Source organism: Phalaenopsis equestris, unplaced genomic scaffold (assembly GCF_001263595.1).
Source record: "Phalaenopsis equestris unplaced genomic scaffold, ASM126359v1 Scaffold000949, whole genome shotgun sequence".
Lineage (NCBI taxonomy): Eukaryota > Viridiplantae > Streptophyta > Magnoliopsida > Asparagales > Orchidaceae > Phalaenopsis > Phalaenopsis equestris.
The window spans coordinates 34,527-59,796 of NW_018165388.1; the positions used below are offsets into that span (position 1 = coordinate 34,527).

Sequence of the window (25,270 nt, forward strand, 5' to 3'; positions counted from 1 at the left end):
TATATATATATATATTTGTTTATTAAGATTGAAAGGGGTTATAACCATATTTATTGGCAAAGGACCCAAAATTGAAATTGAATTTTTCCTCAATAATTGCTCTTTATGCCTACCGGCACATTCATTAATGCTAAATTCCAAAATCAGGGCCCACATCCAGTCACCTTCACCAATACAGCACCTGGCAAAGCAGTGAATTATTGTACCTTATTCCTAGCATGTTAATCAATTAAAACCTTGTGCCATACATATATTACTTTCATGCTTACTTTTTGCAAAGACATTTTAGTAAAATGAGAAATTGTTTACCTTTTCAATAAAAACAGCCACAGAACATTTGTAGTTATACCAGAAAAAATCCTTCTTAGAAAACATATTACTCGCCCAAATACTACACCAAGATATTCTTACAAGAATATAATTGCGTAAAGAAATCCTATCACATCTGATCTGAGTGGTTGCTCCATACGGCTCAACAGTCACAATTAAGTAAAAACAAGAAGTAAAAGCTGCTTAGTACTTACAACCCATTTGAGTCAGACTGCACAAGTTATGGCCACATACTTGTTCTCCACCATCACTACATTATTTGAGACTGATCTCCTCCATAACAAATAAGATCCACTTCCATTTCTTTCCTCCACTTATCTTCAGAGCAGAAGATGATTATGTTATGTCGCAGATAAGCTGAAGGGTATGGAAATGCTTTCAGAACTAAGCTCCAGATGATTATTTTGAGATAAGTTGGAAGAGATTTTTCTACAAATTAAGATGGAAATGCATTCAGAACTGAGCTCTGGGGAAGGAGATGAGAAGTTGAGGCATGAATATAAGCATAAGCAGTCATCACTTAACCTTCGACGTCTCTCCAAGCTCATGCTTCCTCCCCTTGGTGTTGCTGGCTACAATCAAAGCTTCACAGGAACTCGATGCAAAAATATTATTTCACCGTTGGATTCAAGATACAGGTAAGAAGAAGACCACCACTCTGCTCTAGTTCCTGTCGTTTTTATGTTAAATGTCAAAAAACACTTGGAGACCATTTGAGTTCAGAATGATAAAAATATTTTTGAATTGAACAAAGAGAAATCAATAGAACAATAAGAAAGTTGAGGAGAATTTGATCTGTAAATCAATGATTGCAGGTGCTGGGAGACATTTATGGTGATATTAGTAGCTTACTCTGCATGGGTTTACCCATTTGAGGTTGCATTTATGGAAGCCACACCAAAGGGGGGTCTTTGCATTGTTGATAACATTATGGATCTCTTCTTCGCTGTGGACATAGTTCTGACATTCTTTGTGGCTTACATCGACTCGAGAACGCAGATACTTGTTTGTGATTCTAGGAAGATTGCTATCAGGTATTGTCTCTTAAAACAAACAGGTGGCTTAAAATTTTCCCTCATATTTATTTTACAAATCATTATTTGTTCCAAGGCATGAGGAAAAGCTCTAATAAAAAATAAAAAAATTATTTTGGGAGAACAAAAATTTTATGCTTGGTGCACTTGCATATTAATCAAATCAACTTTGCATGCAACAAATCTGCTTTAATGTTTTCTTGTTGTTGTTAGATTTAGGCCTCAACTTGGCCGGATGAGATTGCATGGTGTTGAGCCCTTCAGAGGACTTAGGAGCTTAAAATGCTTGGCCTAGAAAAGTGAAATGAAAAATATCTTGTTTTGCCATAATATTGAATCAAAGGGGATTAATGATAAAACTAGACTCAATCTTGAATTTCCATAATAACTTTCTACACATTGCAATTATTGGAGGACTTAGGACTTCCTTGTTTGGCATGCACTTTAAAGTTCATGCCACCTGGCATATATATCATATGAATATCTTGTATCCCAAGAATTATGTGATTAGGTTACCTCAAGAGTTATACCTTCGTCTTCATTTGTATCTTTTCCTCTTTTCAACTGCATGTAGCTAAAAGAATGTTTCTTCTAGAATTCCTAAACAAAATGTTATCCATTGGACACTTGCTCTTTGTATTTTCACAAGCAATTGGAGATCTCTTTAGCTTCTCACATCATTTTAGTGGTTAGGGTCATCGGGAGGATTTTGGCAATTTCATTGATTAAGGAGGAGGTTTCATATGAGTATTGGTTGAGGAAATTAATGAGCCTTCCTCTTTGCTTGCGTTTAGATGTACTTAGATTTTGGGAATGGCTATGATTTCGATTTGAGAGTACGTAATCAGATATTGAGGTGCTCTTTTCTATGAGATAGGACATATGACTCAAAGTATTTTGAAGTCTAAGCCTTAAAAATTAAATTATTAAAATTATGAAAAAAAATAATCTCTCTTTTGAGTTTTACATTGTGGCACATAGACCACTTTAGATTTTGAAGATGCAGAGCCATTTAGCACTGCAATATTAAAACCCATGCAAGCCACAAACATAATGATCAACTTTGTTTCAGTTAAACCATTGAATTAATATGATTAATTAGGGAGATGGAATTAAAGGAGGATTACAGTCTGAAAAGCCAATGATCAAGTGATTTCAACCGAAAAGCTAAGATTAATAGATGACTGCTGACCACATGATAATTTGACAGATACCTATTAGACATTCAAATGAGAGTAAACCTAAACTCACACATACATTGGCAGCTACTGCAAAATTCATACAAAGAAAACTTTTCATTCTTGAATTAGCCGCAACAAAAGCCAAACCAGCATATATTGAAAATATCTAAAATAATACAATTTCTTTTGGCAAGTCTAATTGAACCATTCAAGCACATGTGATAAAAATAACTCTTTGAAGAGCATAATATTTCTATTTATGGTGGCTAGGGTTTCCACAAACATCTTATGTATTTACAAATTTAATACCTAAATATACATAATTATTTCTATGACAATCAAATTTCTAAATCACATAAAAAATACCACAAATATCAACTTATTTAAAGAAACTCACTTTTTCATGCCTATGCTTTTATGTGATTTGGATGCTAAACTTGCATAAAAATAGATAAAATGATTCAGAAGTTAGATATATAAATAAATAAGAAATTTTTAATATGTATATTATCCCCCTATAACTAATAATAGCCTTGTTTGTATTATTATGATTATTATTTGGCTAAGCTTCCCTATCAATTTTTTCAAAATTTCATGAATCATATACATTAAATGCTGGTTAATCACTGAAAAAAAAATAAAATGTGCATATTTGATAAGATTCATGCGCATGCGTGGTGATATCTGCTATCTTTTTCATGAAACAAATATCTGTTATGCTCAGACGCTCGGATTATCACTGAAAAAAAAAGTATATATTTGATAAAATCCGTGCGCATGCGTGATGTGATATCTGGCCACTTTATACCTAAGTCCCAACATGATTTCAGGTTGCTTTAACATGTCACTGTAGCCATGATGGATGCCAAACATTATACATAATAAAAAAAAATCCAAGTGAAGAATGACATCAAGTTGTTATCACGCTGAATCTGAATTAAAGCACCAAATTATACAGATTATTTTACATTTTTCCCTTAGAAATTAGCATTTAAATTAATGTTACCTAAGAATTTGAGGGGGCCAACCAAGAAAGTTGTCACAAGCACAAGTATATCATAAGGTTCTCAAATTTAATTGAATCATCCAATCAAACAATCATGTTGCTTTAAATATGAATATCTGAGAGATAATGTAGCAATAATCAATTATGAATATTGCCAGATTTTTAATCCGGCTGGATATTGCTTGGTGGAAAGTAACACTTTCTAGTAAAAGCAGAAGAGGAATGATTAACCAAATTAGGAAGCTTTTTGTTGAAAAATTCATAATAGCATCTTGAGTTAGCAGCAGAATAAAGTTATAAGAACTACCAAACAAGCTGAAAATCATTAAAAATAAAATTATAAGAACTACCGAACATATTCTAAACATCAGTTTCTTTACGAATGCAAGTTGCCTCAATAATGATCATTTGAAACTAACCTTTTAATGATACAAAGTAGCAGAGTGGGAACCATATATGCCCTTCGTTATCTTCAGCAAAGACTGCAGAAACATATTCAAACCAAACACAAGTTTAAACCACGATCACTCCAATACATTTTTCTTGGTTATTCCCTACAACACAAAGGTTAGCTAATAAAATCATCATATCAAGACATATGGTATTTGATGAATACAGCTTTCCCTTATTTCAAACCTCACCCTCACTCCAACCAAATAATTCATCCAATTCCACCCACATTCCATCCTACTTTCTACAACCCACAACACTCTTGCAACCTGCAGTTGAACAATACTCCACACTATCTCCTCCACCTCCCAACATCTGCAATGCGCCACTTAATCCTTCGACCAAGTCTACCACACCACCATCACCTACCCGAACTGCACCTACCCACCCCATGATCACTCGAATGAAAACTGGGAATCTGAAACCAATTTGGAAATTAAATCTTCTCCACCAAGCCCAACAGCCACCCAATCCAACATGTTTCGCTCCCAAGACCAACCGGCTGACATTCTTACCAAAGCCCTTCCAAGCGTACATTTCATCAACTTCGCAACAAGCTGACAGTTGTTCCTTGACCCATCAACTCACAGGAGGGTCTTCTCAGCAGTAGGCCGCACTTGACAGTCATCAAGCCAGGGGGTCCCCAAAGGAGAAGCTCAACCATATCAGAACTGATTCGGTTATGGAAAGATATGTATCCAAAACTTTCTAATTCTATTATATATATATCTATAGCTATGTATTACAAAATAGTGGAAAAGATGTAGCTAGTAATATACTCCAGGATTACTCTTGAATCTTCCTCTTCCCGAATTCCTGTTTCTTCTTCTGTTGTATGCTGTTTTCTCATGAATCCAGTATTAGTGGAGATTAATTGAAGCTGATGCCTTCATGAACAAAACCTTGCCATCATTAAAAAATGTTGCCCAATTGTCCACTGCGAGGGACCTAATTATTATAAGGCAAACACCACTACTAAAAAATAAAGTATCAAGGATTATGTATAAACATATCAATCAGCTCACTCAACAATCTCTATGTAGGGTTTGTTTATAGTGCAACCCAATGTAAAAACAAACCACTGGTTCAGATATACAGTTCCTTCAATAACTAACATAGAAGACTGGAAATGGAAGAGACGTATCATTAACATCATGTGTATTAAAATTGTCCTATATTCTCATTAATATAACATGCATAATTGGCTGATTATCTTATAGGTATATTGGATGCTATACGGACGCGCGGTACATATCTAGGCCTAGGCCTTTCATAATTGAAACTCTGTTAACAGATTGTGACTGAATTATTCTTTGTTTTGACGTAAGTGAAATATTGAATAGAAGTAAAACTAGCAATAACTCAAATATGGTATACTACAACTACTCAGTTTTCTTGCTGAACAGAACTTCTAATTGTGTTTCAAAACAAGGTGCCATTCAATATTTAGCAGTTATTTGGTTGAACTAGCAAAAAGTCAAGTGCTTAAAATATGTTTAATTTATTATTTTAATATTTATTCAAATCCACATAAAATTAATAAAATCAGAGAATCACCTTTATCATTCATGAAATAAATAATAACAAAAATTGTGCTTATTAAAGTTGGGAGGATGTTTAATAATATTATTCAATATAATGTAAGAGAGACAAATATTTATACAAATATGGTGTATAGAAGAAATAATAAAATCTTTAAAATATGTCAAAATTCAGACTTAAACCATGAAGATACTACTTCATGTATTATAATAGTAGTAATAGAATTAGCTCATTGGAGAATTTTTATAATCATGTTAGCATTAGAAGTCACACAAAATAAACTCTATCAAGATGATGTAATCTTCACGATCATAAGATCAGACATAGATGTTAGCCAAATAAGTAGTAATAAAAGAATGAGTTGATTATATTCATGTCATGTAAAACTGGGTAAGAGAATAAAATTCTAGAGCTTCATCAAAACTATTGTCATCATAAAACTCTTTCACATTTCCTGGTTTCAAAATGTAATACCACTACAATTTTCTTGACAATTTTTTTCTTTTGTTATTTACTATTTTTATTTTTATCTTTTATGTAATAAAGCTATTTTCATTATATGTTACAATTATTGAGTTGCCTTTCTTTGTTCATGATTATGAAAATCTAATTAGCCAATCTAAACATATTTTTATAAAGTATGCATATTTTAGAATTTTCATAGAATTAGCCTATCTAAATTTCAAAACTCAGATCAATTTTTTATTTCATGTTGAGTTCTCTTGTTATAAAGTATGCATATTTTGCCGAAATGATTTGTAAAGGAATCAATTATTCACTTGATAATTTTTTTTCATCCATGCAAAAAAGTGCCTTGCACACGACCATCTTATTGAGTGTAAGACTAGTTTCCTTAACAATTTTAGAAAATATTTTATTTTTTTTATCAAAATTTATGGTTACCAACTTATGAATTATTCACATCAGAATAAATAAAATGAAAACTTATGAATTATTCACATTTGATTTTCTAATTTAGTGACCGCATAACTCAATTAACACTTTACTTATCAAAATGCTAGCTAAATAACTCAAACTAAATTTTTCATAATTATGACGACGTGGGGCTTCTTATTTACCTGGATGAGGGTCGACCGACCCTCTAATCTCGGGAGTGCCACCTCTTTTTAAGAGGGGCCCACTCCCAGTTATCCAAGAATATACATTTTCTTTTGTTGGTGTTTAGGGTTTAATTTTTTTGTGATTTGTTTTGGAACAATTGTTGGCGTCTTCTTCTCCCTCTACGGGCTGTATTATAGGGTTCAATTAATGCTTCGATTGTATCTTGATCTCCAGGTGGTATTTATCGTTTATATATCTTTACTCTATCCTTTCCAACATGGCTGCCACATCCCCTTCATTGTTTGCCTGTCGCCACCACCCATAAAACAGCAAACTTGTTTCTGCATCCAACGTACTCCCGCCTCCGCCCAAGGATAGTGGTCGTCTCTATGTCCTCTCCTTCCAGCTTGCTAGCCACCACTTACCACCACTCTGGAGATCCAAGCACTAACTGACACTACGTACACCCTATTCCCTAGTTTTTGCCATTGTTATTTGTTTTTAGTTTATTGTATTTTCAATTTATGGCTTTTCTAAAATTTTTAATGGTTATGTTGTAGTTCTCCTCATCTTATTTCCACAACAATTTTCTTATTATTTGGAATCGGAGCTAGTCTAACCTTAGCTCCATGGTAAAGTTACCAAAAATCCACAAATACATAACCCAAACTCCATCCAAAACCATTCATTCTTGCTGAAATTTCAAATCAGCCACCCTACTTTTCTTCCCCAGACTAAGCCACCCACATACACTATTTTTCCACCCCTAACCTAAACCCTAATCATGCCACCAAGGAGCAGGTACTGGATACTGATAGGGATCGTACTATGGAAGAGATACAACAAAAAATCAGCCGACTTCAGCAAATGCTTGCTCAATTTGAGAATGGGATCAACAGTGGCATCATCATCGATAGTGATAGTGATGCTCATAGAGGAGAGAGGGGGCATAATCTGAATCCCTTCCATAAGAATGATTATAGTGGAGAGGACAAACCACGATGCTTTGGGCTCCAATATCAGAGCAGGACGAGGGATGGAGCATCTTTTGGAGGACATGGAGATAAGGGAGAACATGGAGATGGGGAGTAAAGGTAGACTTAATAGATTTATAGGAAAAAAAGAATCCAAAGGACTTCATTGAGTGGTTGTAGACTATTGAAAGGATTATTGAGTATAAGGAGATGTCAACTAATAGAATAGTGAAACTTATTATCATAAAACTAAAGGAGAGTTTCTTTGTGATGGGAGAATCTAAAAAGGGTAAAACGGAGAGAAAGTAGAAAGATCACCAAATGGGAGAATATGAAGAATTAGATGCAGAGAAACTACTTACCTTCATACTACGACTAAGATATGCACTTGAAGCTCCACCACCTACAATAGAGAGAGTTGTCAGTGGAGGAGTTCACAATAGAGTTTGAGCAGCTCATGCTGAAATGTGAGCTGATAGAGCCAGAGAAACACATTATAGCTAGAAATTCGGGAGGCTTGAAGCCAACTACTAGCAGTGTTGTCTAGCTGCAATCTTATTGGTAGTTGGGTGATGCTCAAACCTTGACACTAAAGGTGCAGAGATAATAGAGGCAGAGCAGACACCCACCACTATTTATACAACCACACGCAACTTGACGTACTAGCAACAACACACTTAGGGGAGGTGTGAGGACATTTTAGAAGAAAGACAAAGCTGATTAGAGTGAGAAGAAACTCAAGAAGAGTAGCACACCCAACACAGTTACAGCCATAAAGTGTTTCTGTTTAAAAGCCAACTTCGATGGCACCCTTCACAATAATGGCCAAGTTGGCATGGGTATCATGATTCGTGAGGAGATCGGCAAGGTTATTGTTGTGGTCGTGCAAGCTTTGATATATTGGGACAATTCTCTTAAGGAGCATGAAACAGTTTTGTTTCTCCGTACTCTCTTGAGGCCTTGGATGTATGAAACCAAGGGCGTTATTATTGAAGGTGATAATGCGACGATCAATGCCTCATTTGAGGATAGCATGAAGGCTAAGGTTTGGCAATCTCAGCTTGATTTTGAGACTGACTTGGCTTTCTCTCAGACTTTAAGCAAGTGCAATTCGTTTTTGTGTATAAAGAATATAATAAAGTAGCCCTTTTTTGAGCCAGGCTTCCTTCGGATAGGTCTTTCGTTTGGGATGCTAACACATTTTTTGAGTGTGGTTGAGGCTAATGCCCTCCACAGCTTGTATAGATATTTTTTGTAATCTTTTGATTTGTTTCAATGCAAAACGCACACCCTTCAAGGATTGGTTTTACCTAATAGTCTTTTGATGTGTGTGAATTATGTGATAAAAACTGTTTAAATTTTCTTGTAATTTTCTCTATCATTTGTTCTTATTTATCTTTTTTTGGTTATTTTTGTGATATTGCAAGAAGCGGGTTATTATGCTTTAAAGAGGTTTTAGCACATATTTGAGCGAAATAGAAAGAAGCTACTTCAGACACATGTCCAATGGAGGCACCAAGCACTAGAGCCCAGATCGCCTTGAGTGGCACCTAGGAGCCACCCATGCGCCCAAGCATGCCCATGGAATCGAGAGCCAGGCAAGCACCTTGGCGCAAAGTATGGGGCACCTAGGCGCTTCCTCCAAAACCATGTGTCGCTTATCGATTTCTCTAGATTTACTCTAGTCTTTCTCTCTGTGTGAGTGAGCAAATTTTTTAAGGGAGGGTGATAGATCGAAAATTCTATGAGAGGGAGAAGATTGCCCGAGAGAATTAGTGATCCTAAGTGGAAAAGGTGGAGAACAAGAACTTCTATTGCACCTTAAGTGTGTACTCCGGGTTTAAACTCACTTTGTACTTACTAATTTTGATGAATAAAATGTCTATTTTGTTGTTTCAAAGCACGAGTTTTCACTGATTCCCTTTTCTATTCTGATTCTAAAATGTGTCTAAACAAAGCACCTTCATTTTATGGATCTGTGTTCAAATTTACTCCGAGTGGGGTCAGTGTTCCGAACAAAAGCTGTGTACCCAAATGTTTTGAGATCTAAGATGGAGAAAACTCAATTGGCAGGAAAGGATGACATCAAGATGATTAAGAGTTCGAAAGTTGTGAATTTTAGAAGAGATCCTTCTTATGAGATAGATGACAGTCAGCATGGCATCATGCCAAAACGTTTAAAAACATTAGATTGAAACATAATGAAGCGAACAACGCCGAAGAGATGTCAATTTTTTCTCTCGGCTACCCTTTTGTTGAATGTCCATATACGAGTTATGGTAGAAGATCCCCTTATCAATAATTTACCTAAGATAGAGTTAAAAAACTTACGACCATTGTCGGTTCGAATGACCTGAATTGAATTTTTGAATTAGGTGAAAATGAAGGTGTAAAAGTTTTGAAAAGTGACAACAACTTCTGATTTGTCTTTTAAAATAGAAACCCACGTTATCCGAGTGTGATCATTAATAAAATTAAGTAACCATCGTTTATTGGTAAAGCTTATAGTGCGAGAGGGTCCCCACACGTCATAATGAAGGAGTGAAAATGAGCAGAAGGTGTGTGAGTGTGGGGTAGGTAATGGACCCGATGATGTTTGGCTAACTAACATGTGAAATTAGAAAGACTTTGATTAGAAAATATCAATGGATACAATTGTTTTAAATATTGAAAACTATGATTACTCTAACAAAGATACAACAATATAATGGGACATTCAGCGACTCGAGATAGGCTACAACTACTGAGTGGCAAGCCCTCGTTTTTCAGGTGACAACAGAACTACCGCTTAGCAGTTCCAATCATCCTCCCCGAACGACGATCGTGAAAGGCACACATCAGGAGAGAAATGAGCAACACAATCAATATCGTATGACAACTTATTGACAGATAAAATGTTACACTTCAACAGTGTTGCATGAAACACAAATTAGATCATTCGTTAGAACAACAACCCCTTTATTAGCAATGTAATTATAGGAGTCATCCGCAATTCTGACCCTTTTTTCTGGAACATTGATAGTATGTCGAGAAAGTTTGCGAACATCCATTCATATGGTCTGTGGCGCTTGAAACAATGATCTATGGTCTAGAGGAGAAAAAAACATAAGTGTCATAGGGATGGTACCTTGACAAATGTGTGAGGTCGACATGCCAGCATAGAACTGATTGGATCCAAGTAGTTTAATTAAGTGCTCCATCTGAATTTTTAAAAAGTCAGAGGATTCCGAAATGTTCAGGGTAGGAGCAGGTTGAATCTTGGCAAATTCTGATGTCGTAGTAAGACCCTTGGCAGTAGAGGATTTAGCCGAGAATTTGTATGTTGGCTTTCCATGGAGCTTTCAACACTGGTCATGAGTGTGTGGGTTTGTGACAGTAATCATAAGTGAAGTGAATTTGCCGAGAGAGCTCAACATTATTAGAAACCAAAGCAGACGATTCAGTTGAAGGAAGATGATCCCGACATGACAAGTCAGCATTATTAGAGACCAAGGAAGTGTCGAGCATGACAAGTCTCTGGCTCTCTTCGTGACAGACCTCGGAGAAAGCAACACGAACGGAAGAAAGATGATCCCGACAAAAAAGACTGCCCCGAACTTCGTTATGATATTTGTTGAGGCCTGTCAGGAATTGGAACATGCGATCCTTTTTTACAATTTTCTGGAAGAGGGAAAGGTCGGCCAGAGAGTCCCAAGTGTAGTAATACAGGTTGCATTCCATCCAGAGTGCCGCCATGTCATTGTAGTGTTGGGTCATAGTCCTTGATCCCTACTTTGTCTCCTTGATCTTCTTAAACATCTCATAGAGTTGGTCGGAGTTTCCTACATCCGAGTAGGTATCAGGGAATGTCGTTTAGAGGGTACTAGCGGAAGGTAGGAACATATATGAAAGACCAATTGACGGTTCCATGAAGTTGATCAACCGCGACATGACCATGAAGTTCTCCATTTTTCAAGCCCTATATATTGAGTTAGTCTTTGGAGGTTCACAGATCATGTCTGTGGCGTGATCGAATTTCTTGCATCCTTTGATGAATAAGGAAACCGCTTGAGATCATTGGAAAAAGTTAATGTCGTTTAGTTTGTGAGTTGCGATCAAGATGCTCATGTTGGTTTCTGGTTCTCTGGCCTGCATGGGAATGGAGGTTGGAGTCGAATGTCCGGTTGAATCAAGAACACTTTCTGAGGATGGCTCAGTGTTGGAGGAGTTTCCCGTGATTTTGACTAAGCCAAAAGCAATTTGGTTGGGATTCTGAGACATTGCCAGATTTCAGCATGTAGGTCACCAACTGACAAGAAAAAAATAAGTAATCAAGATAACTGCAGGAGAGACCAACCACCAGAGAAAAACAACAGAGAGGAACTGCAGGGACGGTTGATGGGAGAATCTACCTTTGCAGAGAGGAGGCTGGCAGTTGCCAAGGAGGACAACGGTTGTAGGGGATGGCAGAGGAGGGTCGACAGCTGCAGACTTCAGCTGGAAGGGCCTGTGGCTAGGAGTTCCTGCATAAGACCTTGCAAGGAAGGCCAGCAGTGACTGCAGGGGAGGCCGATGGTGGCTAGGATCTACGGTTAGATCCTGACTCTGATACCACGTTGAAATATTAGAGTAGAGCAGCATATCTTATTGATAGAATAAGGGGTATATAAACCCAACTAAAATGGGCACTCATAAGGAAAGAAATAAAAATAGACTAAAGGAAAATGCAAAAGAAATAAAAACTGAATAAAGAGAAACACGAAAGCAAATAATAGCAAATAAAAGAAAATTTGAATATTACTAATGACTAGAGATAGTTGTTCTTATGTTAATATTCTAATACTAATTTAACAGGTTACTTGTTGAATAACAAACAAGTCTGTTTGTGAACAAAAATAAACGAGTTGAGTCATGTATAAATTTAGTTCATTTAACCTTCGAGTTTTTAAGAAATGATCATATTTATTAGCTTGAAAAAACTTAATTGAGTATTAATCAAGCCGAGTTCGAGTTGTTCGCCAAGTGTATTGGTTCATTTACCACCCTAAGAATAAGCTTGCACAAAAGTTTTGTCAAAAACATTACCCAAAACATGGCCTACATTAGTTGTCAATTTGAAAATTTTTTATTGGGAAGTTTAGGCACTCTAAGTTACTGTCATCGACATTATAAAACTTAATTATAATGCTCTTTATTATATTGAAATATATGTTGACATAAAAGTGCCCATACATAGGCGATAAAGAAAGTCAGAAAAAATTAAATACTAGTTAGCACTAAATAATAGATGCAATATTCATATTTAAATATCACTGAATAATTTCAACTCTTCTTAACTATCAACATTATATAAATCCAAATTTCATTTCCGATATGAAAATGCCCAATAAACTTAATTCAATTTTTGTTTAAATTAAATGTACCATTTAAGAAATTAATTCTTCTCTAAATCTTTTTAAAACTATCTTGACTTAAATTATATGAATTTGATTTTATATGAATGAATTTCAAATTTTTATTAGATTTTTGCTATCTTTTATTTCATGAATGTTAAGCTTGATATCTCCGATATAAAGAATCAAGTCATAATTTAAATACGAACAAAAATTAATAAAAAAAATTGTTATTTTGACCCCCAATTAATGAACTAAAGTAAAATGACACTTTTGTAATGTGGTACCGCTCACCTACCACATCTCACCTACCGTTCACCTACCGCTCACCTAACTCCCACCGACCACTCTCTTGCTTCTATAAATAGAGAGGGTGTGAGGCTTAGGAGAGCAAGGGCCTACCTCCCACCTACCACTCTCTTGCTTCTATAAATAGAGAGGGTGTGAGGCTTAGGAGAGCAAGGGAAGAAATCTTAAGGGTGTGAGGCTTAGGAGAGGAAAGGGAGAAGAGATCTTAAGCTACCACAAAAGATGAGAGAATAGCTATAGAGTTAGAGAGGAGGAGAGCATCTTGAGGCCTTGTATCAAGGTGTCGCTTGAGAGGGAGGCCATAGAAGGAAGATGAGGGCTCATCTCTATGTATAAGCTATGTATTCTCCATTTCTTTTGCCTTAGTGAAATATTTGATTGATTCCCTCCCGTGGACGTAGATCCAGTTGAATCGAACCACGTAAACGATCTGTGTTTGCTTGTGTTCTTTTTTGTCTCATTTCTATGCCAGAAAGTACATATCTCACAACAAGAATATATCAATGATTTACTTTAACTAAAACTCTTGTAACTGAAAATTTCATTTTGCATTTGATTTTCACGTGGATGTGACAAAGCATATGCCTTCAAACCTCAAAATCTCTGCTTTCTTTTTAGCATATTCTTGAATGTTCAGCTATACTTATCTAATTTGTTCATAACATTCATCTTGTAATTTTTTTTTTTTCATAGAGATTTCAGTTTTGATTTAGATTTTCAATAAGTGATATTTAATAACACAAGATTTGTGAAACTTATTCCAACAATACTTATGTGAAATGACGGCATAAAGGTATCTATCCTCCTGGTTCATCATGGATGTGGCATCAACAATCCCTTTTGAAGGTTTAGGTTATCTGTTCACTGGAAAAGTCAAGTCAGGGATCTCTTACAGTGTTCTGGGCATGCTAAGACTTTGGCGTTTGAGGAAGATAAAGCAGTTCTTCACAAGGTTTGAACATATTTCTCAAATCTACAGAATTCTTACCTAAAAACAAGCACACTTTTTTCGTAGGGTCAAGAAACTTTGTTATGTGAAATTAGTAAGTTCATTGTCTGGGCTATCCCTGCAGACTTGAGAAGGACATCAGATTCAGCTACTTCTGGATAAGATGTACAAGACTCATTTGTGTATGTAAAGCTTTTAATTCTATCTTACTCAACTTAATTAATTAATTAATTAATTAGTTTATCTATATATATATATATATATAAATGGATTACAGAAACTGAATAAAAATGTGTAAATATATTTCAGGTTACTCTATTCTTAGTGCATTGTGCTGGCTGTCTCTACTACTTGTTGGCAGACCGATATCCACATAAAGGGAGGACATGGATTGGTGCAGTCATGCCAAATTTTCAAGAAGCAAACTTGTGGATTCGCTACATATCTGCTCTTTACTGGTCTATTACTACCATGACCACTGTTGGTTATGGTGACCTTCATGCTGTGAATCTAACAGAAATGATCTTCAACATATTCTACATGCTTTTCAACCTAGGCCTCACTGCATACTTGATTGGGAACATGACTAATTTAGTTGTAGAAGGAACCCGACGAACAATGGAATTTGTATAAGTCTTCCAATATCATGAATAATTATTTATAAGAATAGCCAAGTTAAGTGAAGCTTCTTAACTGTAATTTACTGATTGTTGCAGAGGAATGGTATCCAAGCTGCTTCTAATTTTGTAAGTCGGAACCATCTACCACCCAGATTGAAACAACAAATATTGGCCTATATGTGCCTCAAGTTCAAAGCAGAAAGCTTAAACCAACAACATTTGCTAGACCAACTGCCCAAGTCAATACGCAAAAGCATATGCGAGCTACTTTTCTTGCCGACTGTAAAGGATGTTTACCTATTTAAGGGAGTTACAAGGGAAATGCTCCTTCTTCTGGTTAGATTATTTTCAACTTGACTTTTAAAAATAAAATAATATAGAAATTATTTATCAAAGACATTCAACAGGTCGCACAAATGAAAGTAGAGTATATTCCACCCAAAGATGATGTGATCATGCAAAGTGAAGCACCAGATGACATTTACATTATAGTTTCAGGAGAAATTGAGATCATACACTCTGAGGAAGAGAGAGAGCAAATCTTGGGAACGTTAACCACAGGAGATATATTTGGGGAAGCAAGTGCTCTCACTAACAGACCTCAAAGCTTTACTTTCCGTTCTAAAACTTTATGCCAGTTATTGAGGTTGAAGAGGAGCACACTCAAAGAAGCTATGAAAGCAAAACAAGAAGATAGCTTGGCTATAATTAAGAACATTTTGAAGGTAAAGTGGAACGATGTTATCAAAAACTGTTTCTTTCGAGTTTATTTGGGGGTTGTCATAAATGTCATATTTTGCAGCATCAAATTGAATATAAAAATATCAGCTTTGAGGATTTAATAGGAGAAAATGGTGAATGTGATGAAGCTACAATACGTTGCAATTTGCTAACTGTTACTGCTACTGGAAATAGCTATTTCCTTGAGGAGCTCCTGAAAGCTGGAATGGATCCGGATACCAGCGACTCAAGAGGAAGAACACCACTGGTATGGTTTTATTGCTAACTTTAGAAAATATCATCCACAGAACTATGATAGTCTTTTTAATATTTAGTTGTCTCAACCTTCATAGCATATATATGTATATGTATATGGCTATATATATATATATATATGGAGTGTATAAAGTATTTCACATCCCAAATGTTAGTAATAAATATATTGCATCGTGTAATATGAATTTCTTGATTAAAATATATATGTATTATATAAAGACTTACAGACTATTCGTCTTGACTTGCCAGGAAGCATCCTCACTCTTACAAACACATTTAGACTAGCAAAGAGTATTTCAAATACTACACAATCTAAAAATAAACAATACTTATACATATAGACTCAACCACAATTAGCAGAAATGAAAATTATAAAACACTACAATAAACAGTAAAAGTATAAAATTTCTTTCTATGTGGACAGAAAGCAGAGTCCCGAGCATCCTTCGGGGTTAATAATGAAGATGTTTTTGTATTGGATTGAGCTAGAAAGTATTTTTTGACTTTTGTTTGTTTGATTAGTACTCAGTTTTCTGGATGATTGTCATGTGTATATCAATTCTCTGAACCATCTTCAATTGTCACTAATATCTTGTCATTTTGATTTAACTCATCTCCTTCAGAGAATAAATCAACTAGTTGTTTTTGCAATCTTTCTTTAATTTTCTTAGATCATTCAATAGAAATTTTTTTTGAAGTTGATTATACAAAAATTAAAAAGTGGTTTATTCTTGAGAATGATTTTTTCGCGAGTTGGATTTATTGGCCCAGATAACTTTATTAATAGATATAATATTTTCTTAAATGTGAATAACAGTCCACCATTGACTAGCATAATTTCTGAATGAGCATTTACGATTTAAGGAATCATGTTGAATTTCTAAATTCCATGACCAAATTAAGGTATTTCGCATTGTGTAAGAAAATATAATTCTGATTGACCATCTATTAATGATTCGATAGGAATTTTAAAAAGGTAATGAGACAATTCAACCCAGTCAGAATATTCACATTTTGTTGGTCTTAAAAGAATTTGAGTAATAGCACCATAATTTTTCCATACTGATAAAACTAATGATGCATATCATGTGATAATATTTCAAACATCATAACAAACATTCAAGAATATTTTATTTCATGGGTTAATAAAAGAAAGCATTCATGCATCGCTTCAACATAAGTCTAGTAATTAAAAGAAAGTTTGTTTATATTGTAATTTAGTGTTTTAATATTGGATACTTTTAATTTTATAGGAAGTGATTCTTCATTCTTTATGATTGAGAATACGATGAATGGTAGTTTTAATATAAGCAATTGATTTATTTTCATCACTATAAATATGTTGAATTTTTACGTATTTCAAGAATATAAGTATGACTTTATATATAATTTGATCTTAAAAGTATTCTTGAGGGAATGAATTATCTCTTAAATATCGTTCTAAGATTGTCCAAGGTGAAGTAAGATAATAATCTATCTCTATTAATATATAAGACATTAGATATAACTCCTTTTGAGCAAATAAGAGATTCAAATTTTGATTCTAGAATTTCATACTAAGTTTTAAATGTGATAGGGGAATTTTTTTATTTGAGATCTGCTGATTAAGTGTACTAATTAGGTGGAGATCCATAAAATTATTGTGAAAACTAATCATGCGAGGAGAATAATTACCATGACCTCTTCCCCTCTGTCGAGGAAAAAAACCACATCGATTGTAATTAGAGAAGAATTGCTACCCTTTTCTTTGGGTCTAATCCACCCCTGAGAATTCCTGCAAAAATTTACGAGTTAAAAAATCAAGGAATGAGTTAATTTTGTCATTAATATATTCAATATCAAAATTAAAAACTGATAATTGGATCTGTCAAGTAGTAAAAATTTATTTGAATGCTAAAATTTTAACAACTTTAAGTATAATGGATTAAGCGATACTCAATCAATACTTAATAAAAATTTAATATACAGTAAATCATCTTAAAATTTAGAAATTGATTTGACAATAGCAAACATTTCTAATTTGATAGTTGAATATTTAGTTTGAGTTGGATTCAAGCGACGAGTTGGATTCAAGCGACTGGAAGTGAATCAAACAAGTTGCTTAGAAGAAGAGATTAATTTTTTTTTTAAGACTCCACCATAACCTAAATTTGATACATATCTTTCAACAATTTCAAAACTAAAACGATTGTCTAAATTGATACATGGTAAAATTTTGAATTTGGATTTAATTTTTGGACTGCGACAGTATGCATGTTAGACAAAATAGAGGAAATTTTCTCAAGTCTCTTAAATAAAGAGGCAGCATCTAAAGCAATAATTTTGTAAAAATTGACAACATAATTCAATGCTCCGAGAAATCATTTTTGTTTTTCATCAGTTATTATATGAGAAATTTATCCACAAATTTTATACCATATTAATAGGAACTATTGAAGAGTTGAAAATATTATGACCTAAAGTCAAATTTGAGTTTGAAAGATTTTAATTTTTTGTGCTGAAATAATTAATCTATTTTTTTTGGCAAGTCATTTAAAAGTATTAATATATTTAATATGTTCTTTAATAGTTTGAGAAAAGATTAATGCATCATCGATATAAACAATAATGTTGGCAGAATAAGAATTAAATATTTCATTCATTATATTTTGAAACTCAAAAGGTGTATTTTTTAATCTAAAAGACATCACATTCCGCTCATAATGGCTAAATGGAATTGTAAAGTGTGTTTCTTTTCTTTTATTTGGATTTGTCAATATCCTGATTTGAGATTAAATTTAAAGAAAAGAATAGCATTATTTAATCGATTTAAAAAATCTTTTTTATTTGAGATAGGATACCATATCCATTTAAGTACCTTATTTAATGATTTATAATTAATGACTAATATAGGTCTTCCTTCTCTTTTGAATTAGGCCAATGCGATTAAAACTTCTTTTGACAATAAGGATATTATTAGGTTGTAATATTTCAAACTCTTCGGTGGTTCTTATTAATCGTAGTATAGAATTTACTGATAAATTTCCTGACAAAATAATTGATAAAAATTAACTTCAAAGATTTAGCGGAGCATTGAATTGTGTTATCGATTTGTGTAAAAATTTTGTATTAGATGTAGCACCTCTATTTGATAAACTCAGAAAAAATCTTCCTATGTGGTCTAAAGTTCATATTGTCGTAGTCCACAAAACTAAGTCAAAATCAAAATTTTATCTGGTATCAATTTAGTCAATCCTTCTAGTTTTAAATTTGTCAAAATAGATGCATCAAATTTGGATTATGTTAGAATGTTGAAACAAAAATTAATCGTTCATTCTAAAGAACTTATTCAATTCACTTCTGGCCGATAGAATTCAACTCAAAACTAAATATTTCACTATTAAAATAGAAATATCTGTTATTGTTAGATATATTTCTAAATTTCAAGATAATTTACTTAATATTAAATTATTATTATTATGCATTGATTGCAGTGTTGCTAAGTCCATGATACTTAAAGATGTTAAAAATTTAACATTCAAACAAATTTTTGCCACCTAGTAAGCTCAATTATCCATTTTTTATTTTGATATTGAACATATTAAGGGCAAAAATAACTCGCTTTTGCAGGATTCTCAGGAGTGGAACACACCAAAGAAAAGGGTCTTATGACCCCCTAATTACAATCGTGATTGCTCTTTTCCTAGGGGGAGGAGAGAAGGTCGTAGCAATTTTTCTTACTGCATAATAGTCTTACATAATATTTATATGGATGTCCACCCAATCAACACACTCAATCAGCGGATGCTTTATTATCTCAAATAAAAGGGACTCTTATCACACTTAAAACTTATTTTGAAATCCTAAAAATAGAATTTAAATATTTTATTTACATAAAGGTAGTTATATATGCTATCTTAGATATTAATGGAAATGATTATCTCACTTTATCTTGGGCAATCTTGGAATCATATTTAGAAAATAATCGATTTCCTCAAAAATGCTTTTACGATAGAACTATATATGAAGTCATACTTATATCCTTAAAATGCATAGAAATTCAGCTTAATTATAATGATGAAAAAAAATTAATTGTTTATAATAAAGTTATTACTTATCGTTTTCTCAAACATAAAGAATGAAGACTTACTCCATATCAAATTAAAAACATCAAATATCATAACTCTGAAGCACAATATAATCTTTTTTTTTAATTACTAGACTTGTGTTGAAGTGATACATAAATTTTTTTTTATTAACCCACAAAGAGAAAATTCTTAAACATTTGTTTAAATGCTTAAAATCTTATCAAATGATATATCACACTAATTTATCGGTGATGGGATAATTGTGATGTTATTACTCAAATTTTTCCAACATCAATAAATCTAAATATTGTGACTAGATTGAATCATTTCATTACATTTCTAAAATTCCTACTCAATCATTAACAGATGATCAATCACAATTTTAATTTTTAACATAATGTTAAAAACCATGAATCTGGTCGTGAAATTTATAAATTCAATATGATTCCTTAAATTGTAAATGCTTATTCATAAATTATGTTATTAAATAGTGGATTGATATTCACATTGAAGAAAATGATTATATTTAATAAAATTATCTAGACCAATAAATCCAACTTGCTAAAAAATCTTTATAAAGAAGAAATCACTTTTAAAGTTTTATATAATCAACTTCGAAGAACATTTCTTAATAAATCGTTTGAGAAAATTAATGAAATGTTGGAAAAGCAATTTGTTAAGTTATTCTCTGAAGAAGAAAATAAAATGAATCAAGATGACAAAACATCAGTGGCCATTGAAGATGTACAAGAGAATTGAGATGATATACACATGACAATCATCCAAAAAAATCAATAATAATCGGGCAGATAGAATTTAATGATGGACCCCACCATTAATCTACAACATCAATTGAAGGATATTTTCTAGCTTAATCCAGTGCAAAAACATCTCCATTATTAATCCCGAAAAATGTTTGCGACTCTGTATTCCATCCACTTAGAAAGAAATCTTATACGTTTACTGTTTATTGTATTATGTTTTATAATTTTTATTTCCATGATTGTAATTGAATCTATATATAAAAGTGTTCTTTAGTTTTAGAGTATACAATATTTGAAATAGACTTTGTTAATCTGTAAAGAGTAAGAGTGAAAGTGCTTCCTAGAAAGTCAAGACAGATTGTCTGTAAGTCCATTTTTTATATATATTTCATTCTTGATTTTTTTATTATTTATAATCCTGGAGCAAGTTGGTATCAAAGTCATGTTAGAATAAATCTTTATAAGAAACTCTTATGTTTAGATGTAATATTAATTTTAATAAAAATGGTTATTTGGTTTCATCTTGATAATTAAAATTGATTTGAATTCTTATGAACTCTATAAATTCTTGACTATGTATGATGAAAAAAACTAATTAATCTTTAATTACTATGTTAAAAATAAGATATAATTTGTAAGTTTTTTAAAGATTTTGAGTTTTTGAGATTTCTTGGCTTTTGTCCTTGATCTAAAGTTTTGTATGTATGTCTATGCCTGGATATTATTTTAAAAATCTAAATCTTGAAAGAAAATTATATTGTGCTAGTATATCGACTGGAAACCTGACAGTGCAAGACTACTGATCCGAATAAGGTTGAAATAATATCTCATTTTTCTGGCATAAGAATATCTTGTACTGCTCAAGTTATTACTTATTTTCTAAGATAATAATTTTTGTGTTTATTTAGATTAATCTCATTTTTCTGGCATAACAATATCTTATACTGCTCAAGTTATTACTTATGTTCTAAGATAATAATTTTTGTGTTTATTTAGATTAATAGCACCCTATACATATGAGTCTCTTAAGTAATTTCTTGGCATCTAGTTCACGATTTAATTCTATTTTATCAACTTCGCCTTTTGTGAAAAATCAAAACGTTGAAAAAATTGAAATCTCGAAATATCCTCTTAACGATGAACTCAATAAATGAACAATCTCTAAAATAGAAAAATCTATGTTATATAGAATTGAAATTTTTGATTTAAAGGAAAGACTTTTATTAAAACAATAGAACAATCCATTACTATAGATGGAACCAAAAAAATTATATCTTTATTATCGAAAGAAAATTTAATCACATATTTTCAAATTATAAATGCATTCACAGTGGACTAATTCAAATAACATTTAAACCTTTAACCCTTATAGAATTAAATGCTTATATTCTAGCATATTTAAAATATGCGAGATGTTTAAATTGGGCTCAATCATTAATGAAAGTTTTAGAAACAAGTTTATGTCATGAGCCAATATATTTTAATATATATCCAAATTTAAGCTTCACTTATGGATGCTAATTTATTTGAATTAGCAAAACAATAAATTCAAATGCATGCATATAATTTTATACAAGATCTGAAACTATATTTATAATAGATCGAATCCATTTTAAAATTATGAATACGTTATATTGAAATATAAAAAGAATAGTTCAATCTTTAGACAGAACTAAATTAATAGAGACTAATTTGTTTGCTTACCATATAGCAACCAATCGAGTTATTAAATGGAACGAAGTAATTTTTTTCCCGATTCTTAGATTATACCTTCAGAAATAATCCAAAACCAATTATTAATCAAGAATTAGATCAAATTGTTCAATATACTGATGGAGAAGTAGAAGTGAGATTTAATCAAAAAGATATATATCTCCAGCCAAAATATATTTACCTTCAACATCTCTTTCTTCTTCTTCCTTTTCAAGTTCTGAAAAGAATAATAAAGAGACCAAAAACTAACGTTCAATTAAATTCACATCAAATTTTATATTCTATAAGAGATCATACATCTCTCACCCCTTCTAAAATAAAATGAACTTTAATTTTATATGAATTATGAAATATATGTAGAATTATCCTATGAAGATGGATTCAAAGAAAAAGATATTCCCACAAAAGCTAAATCATGTCAAATGAATCAATATTATTTTAATATATGTCAAAATGAAATAAATGAGTTTTTAGTCAAGAGGATTATTAGAAAATCATATTTCCCTTAGAACCACACATCTTTCTATGTAGAAAATGCAACTGAAAAAGTGAAAGGAAGACCTAGAGTAGTCATTAATTATAAACAAATAAGGTATTTAAATGGATATGGTATCCCATCCCAAATAAAGAAATAGTAAATTGATTAAATAATGCTATTATTTTCTTTAAGTTTGATCTCAAATAAGAATATTGGTAAATTCAAATAAAAGAAAATGGTCAATATAAAACAGCTTTTGCTATTTCATTTCATCATTATGAGTGGAACGAGATGTCATTTGAACTTAAAAATACACTTTTTGAGTTTCAAAATATAATAAATGAAATATTTAATCTTTATTCTGCCTACATCGATGGTGTATTAATCTTTTCTCAAACTATTGAAGAACATATTAAACATATTAATACTTTTAAATGGCTTGCCAAGTAATATGAAATAATTATTCCAGCGCCAAATATTAAAATCTTTAAAACTCAAATTCGATTTTTAGGTCATAATATTTCACTCATCTATAGTTCCTATTAATCGTATTATAGAATTTGCTAATAAATTTCCAGATATTATATATATATATAAATAAATATATATATATATATTGAAAGCCGAAAAGGCTAATATATTAATTAGAAAGAAAGATACATATACAATGTGATGGAAGGCCCAAACATGACACCCTGCTCACAACAAAACCACAAGGGGTTCCACAACTAGAAAATACTGAAAAATACATTAGAGACAAATAAAAAGCCTAAAAATGCAGAAATACATAGTATCAGGTGGCTTGAGAGCAACCCAATTTGGTTTTGCCTCTGCCTCTGGTTCTAAGAAATGAGCAAGCTAATAAGTTGGTAAGATGATTGTCATTGTCAGTAGTAACCAATGTATCATCCAATATGTTCCCGAGCTGGAGTCGGCCTTCATTTTTCTTCTTCCTCCTGGAATAGACCTGTCATTCCTCTTCCAAAGATTGACTCATCTGATTTTGGTCTAAAGTGTGCTTGAGATATGCAGATTATTGGACATTAGAAGCAACTACATGTTGTACCGACTGATATGTTATTGGATCAAAGAAGCACTCTCGTGTGTCTTGGCATGTGAGTGAGTCTTCTTCAATAATAATGAGTGGTATAAACACAACTGGATCTGTAGCTGTAGTATGTTGTTCTTCTTCAAGAATTGCGGTGTTGGGAAGAGGATCGGGTTGCATCTTCTCAACAGGGATAGTAGGTGGTTGTTCTTTAGCGATATTCGGCCTTAAATGAGGATGCAAACGATAACAAATAGTAGAATTGTGGCAAAACATACTACAATGAGAGCAATAAGGAGGATGTGGTTTCATTTCAACATTTTGCCAATACCCGTTGTGTATAGTGTCAATCTATATGTCATCCGGAGTTGGTTGAGTGATATCTCTCTCAACTAACACGCAAGTTACAGAGAGTCTAGTGACAGCAAGCGTAGGACTATTCACCTTGAGAGGCTTACCGTAAGCAATTGCTAAAGAGTAGAGGATTTTCATGTTGAACAGATGTAATTTTAACCTCGGAAACTTTATCCAAATAGGAATGATAGGAGACTCCGCTTTTGGACCAAAACCGACAGTCGACTTCAAAATTTTTATAAAACGATTGTCAATCTTGATAGTTTTTCGAGAGAAAATGAAAGTGTAACTGACATCATGAAATAACTGAATAAGTATATGTCTACCGTCAAGTAGGCCAATGTTCCAACTACCCAGTAGTTTCATAGTATCAAACTCCTTCCTAGTGATCTTCAATTTTTGGTGACCATAAAGGAATTTTCCCACTAGGTAAACGCCAAGAGGACGCGAGAGTGTCGGTTTCAATCTCTGTGAGAATAAGTGCAGGCTTCCCATTTTTTTTTCTAAGTTTTTTAATAAAAGTGTGATCACCTGCACCTTGAAGAACCTCATGGAAAGATTCTGGAACATTGCAGGACTTACCGATAGCAAAACCAGACGCTAAACCAGGAGGAGGGGCACGAGCAGAAAAGTCGTCGGCAATAGCATTTGCATAGGAATGGAGCGTCAAGGTCATCTCCCTCACAAGGCAGGAGAGAAATAGTCTGGCGGGCAGGAAGCGAGCAGAAGGCGCGCCCTTCTGAGAAAAGGACACCGCAGACAGGGACCGTAGATGAAACCATAGCTCGAAACCGAAGCTTGAAATGGGAAACAGCGTCGAAGCCCTTCATCGTATGGCGCAAATGGGAAGACAACGAACGCAGAGCCCTTCGTCGTCGTCGTCGAGTGCGGGAAGTTCGTTGTCGAGTACCAAAGAAAAGATTGACGACCGAAGATATCAAACCAAGGTTTCGCCATCGGGCAAAACCCTAGCAAAGCAGATGGCGACCGACATTTCGATCTATATAGAAAAAGTGAAAGG

The 25,270-nt window shown here is 33.2% G+C and overlaps 1 protein-coding gene across 1 annotated transcript in view; it reads left to right on the forward strand.

Moving 5' to 3' along the window:
• The first annotated feature begins 372 nt into the window (after positions 1-372).
• Positions 373-25,270, forward strand: part of LOC110032465 (potassium channel AKT2) — a 26,292-nt gene continuing 1,394 nt past the window's right edge. The window contains exons 1-8 of the mRNA XM_020736109.1: positions 373-968; positions 1,146-1,364; positions 14,054-14,212; positions 14,334-14,391; positions 14,519-14,836; positions 14,926-15,165; positions 15,237-15,554; positions 15,632-15,817. Of these exons, the coding sequence (XP_020591768.1) occupies positions 772-968; positions 1,146-1,364; positions 14,054-14,212; positions 14,334-14,391; positions 14,519-14,836; positions 14,926-15,165; positions 15,237-15,554; positions 15,632-15,817 (1,695 nt within the window). The 5' untranslated portion in view covers positions 373-771. The remainder of the gene's footprint in view (positions 969-1,145; positions 1,365-14,053; positions 14,213-14,333; positions 14,392-14,518; positions 14,837-14,925; positions 15,166-15,236; positions 15,555-15,631; positions 15,818-25,270) is intronic.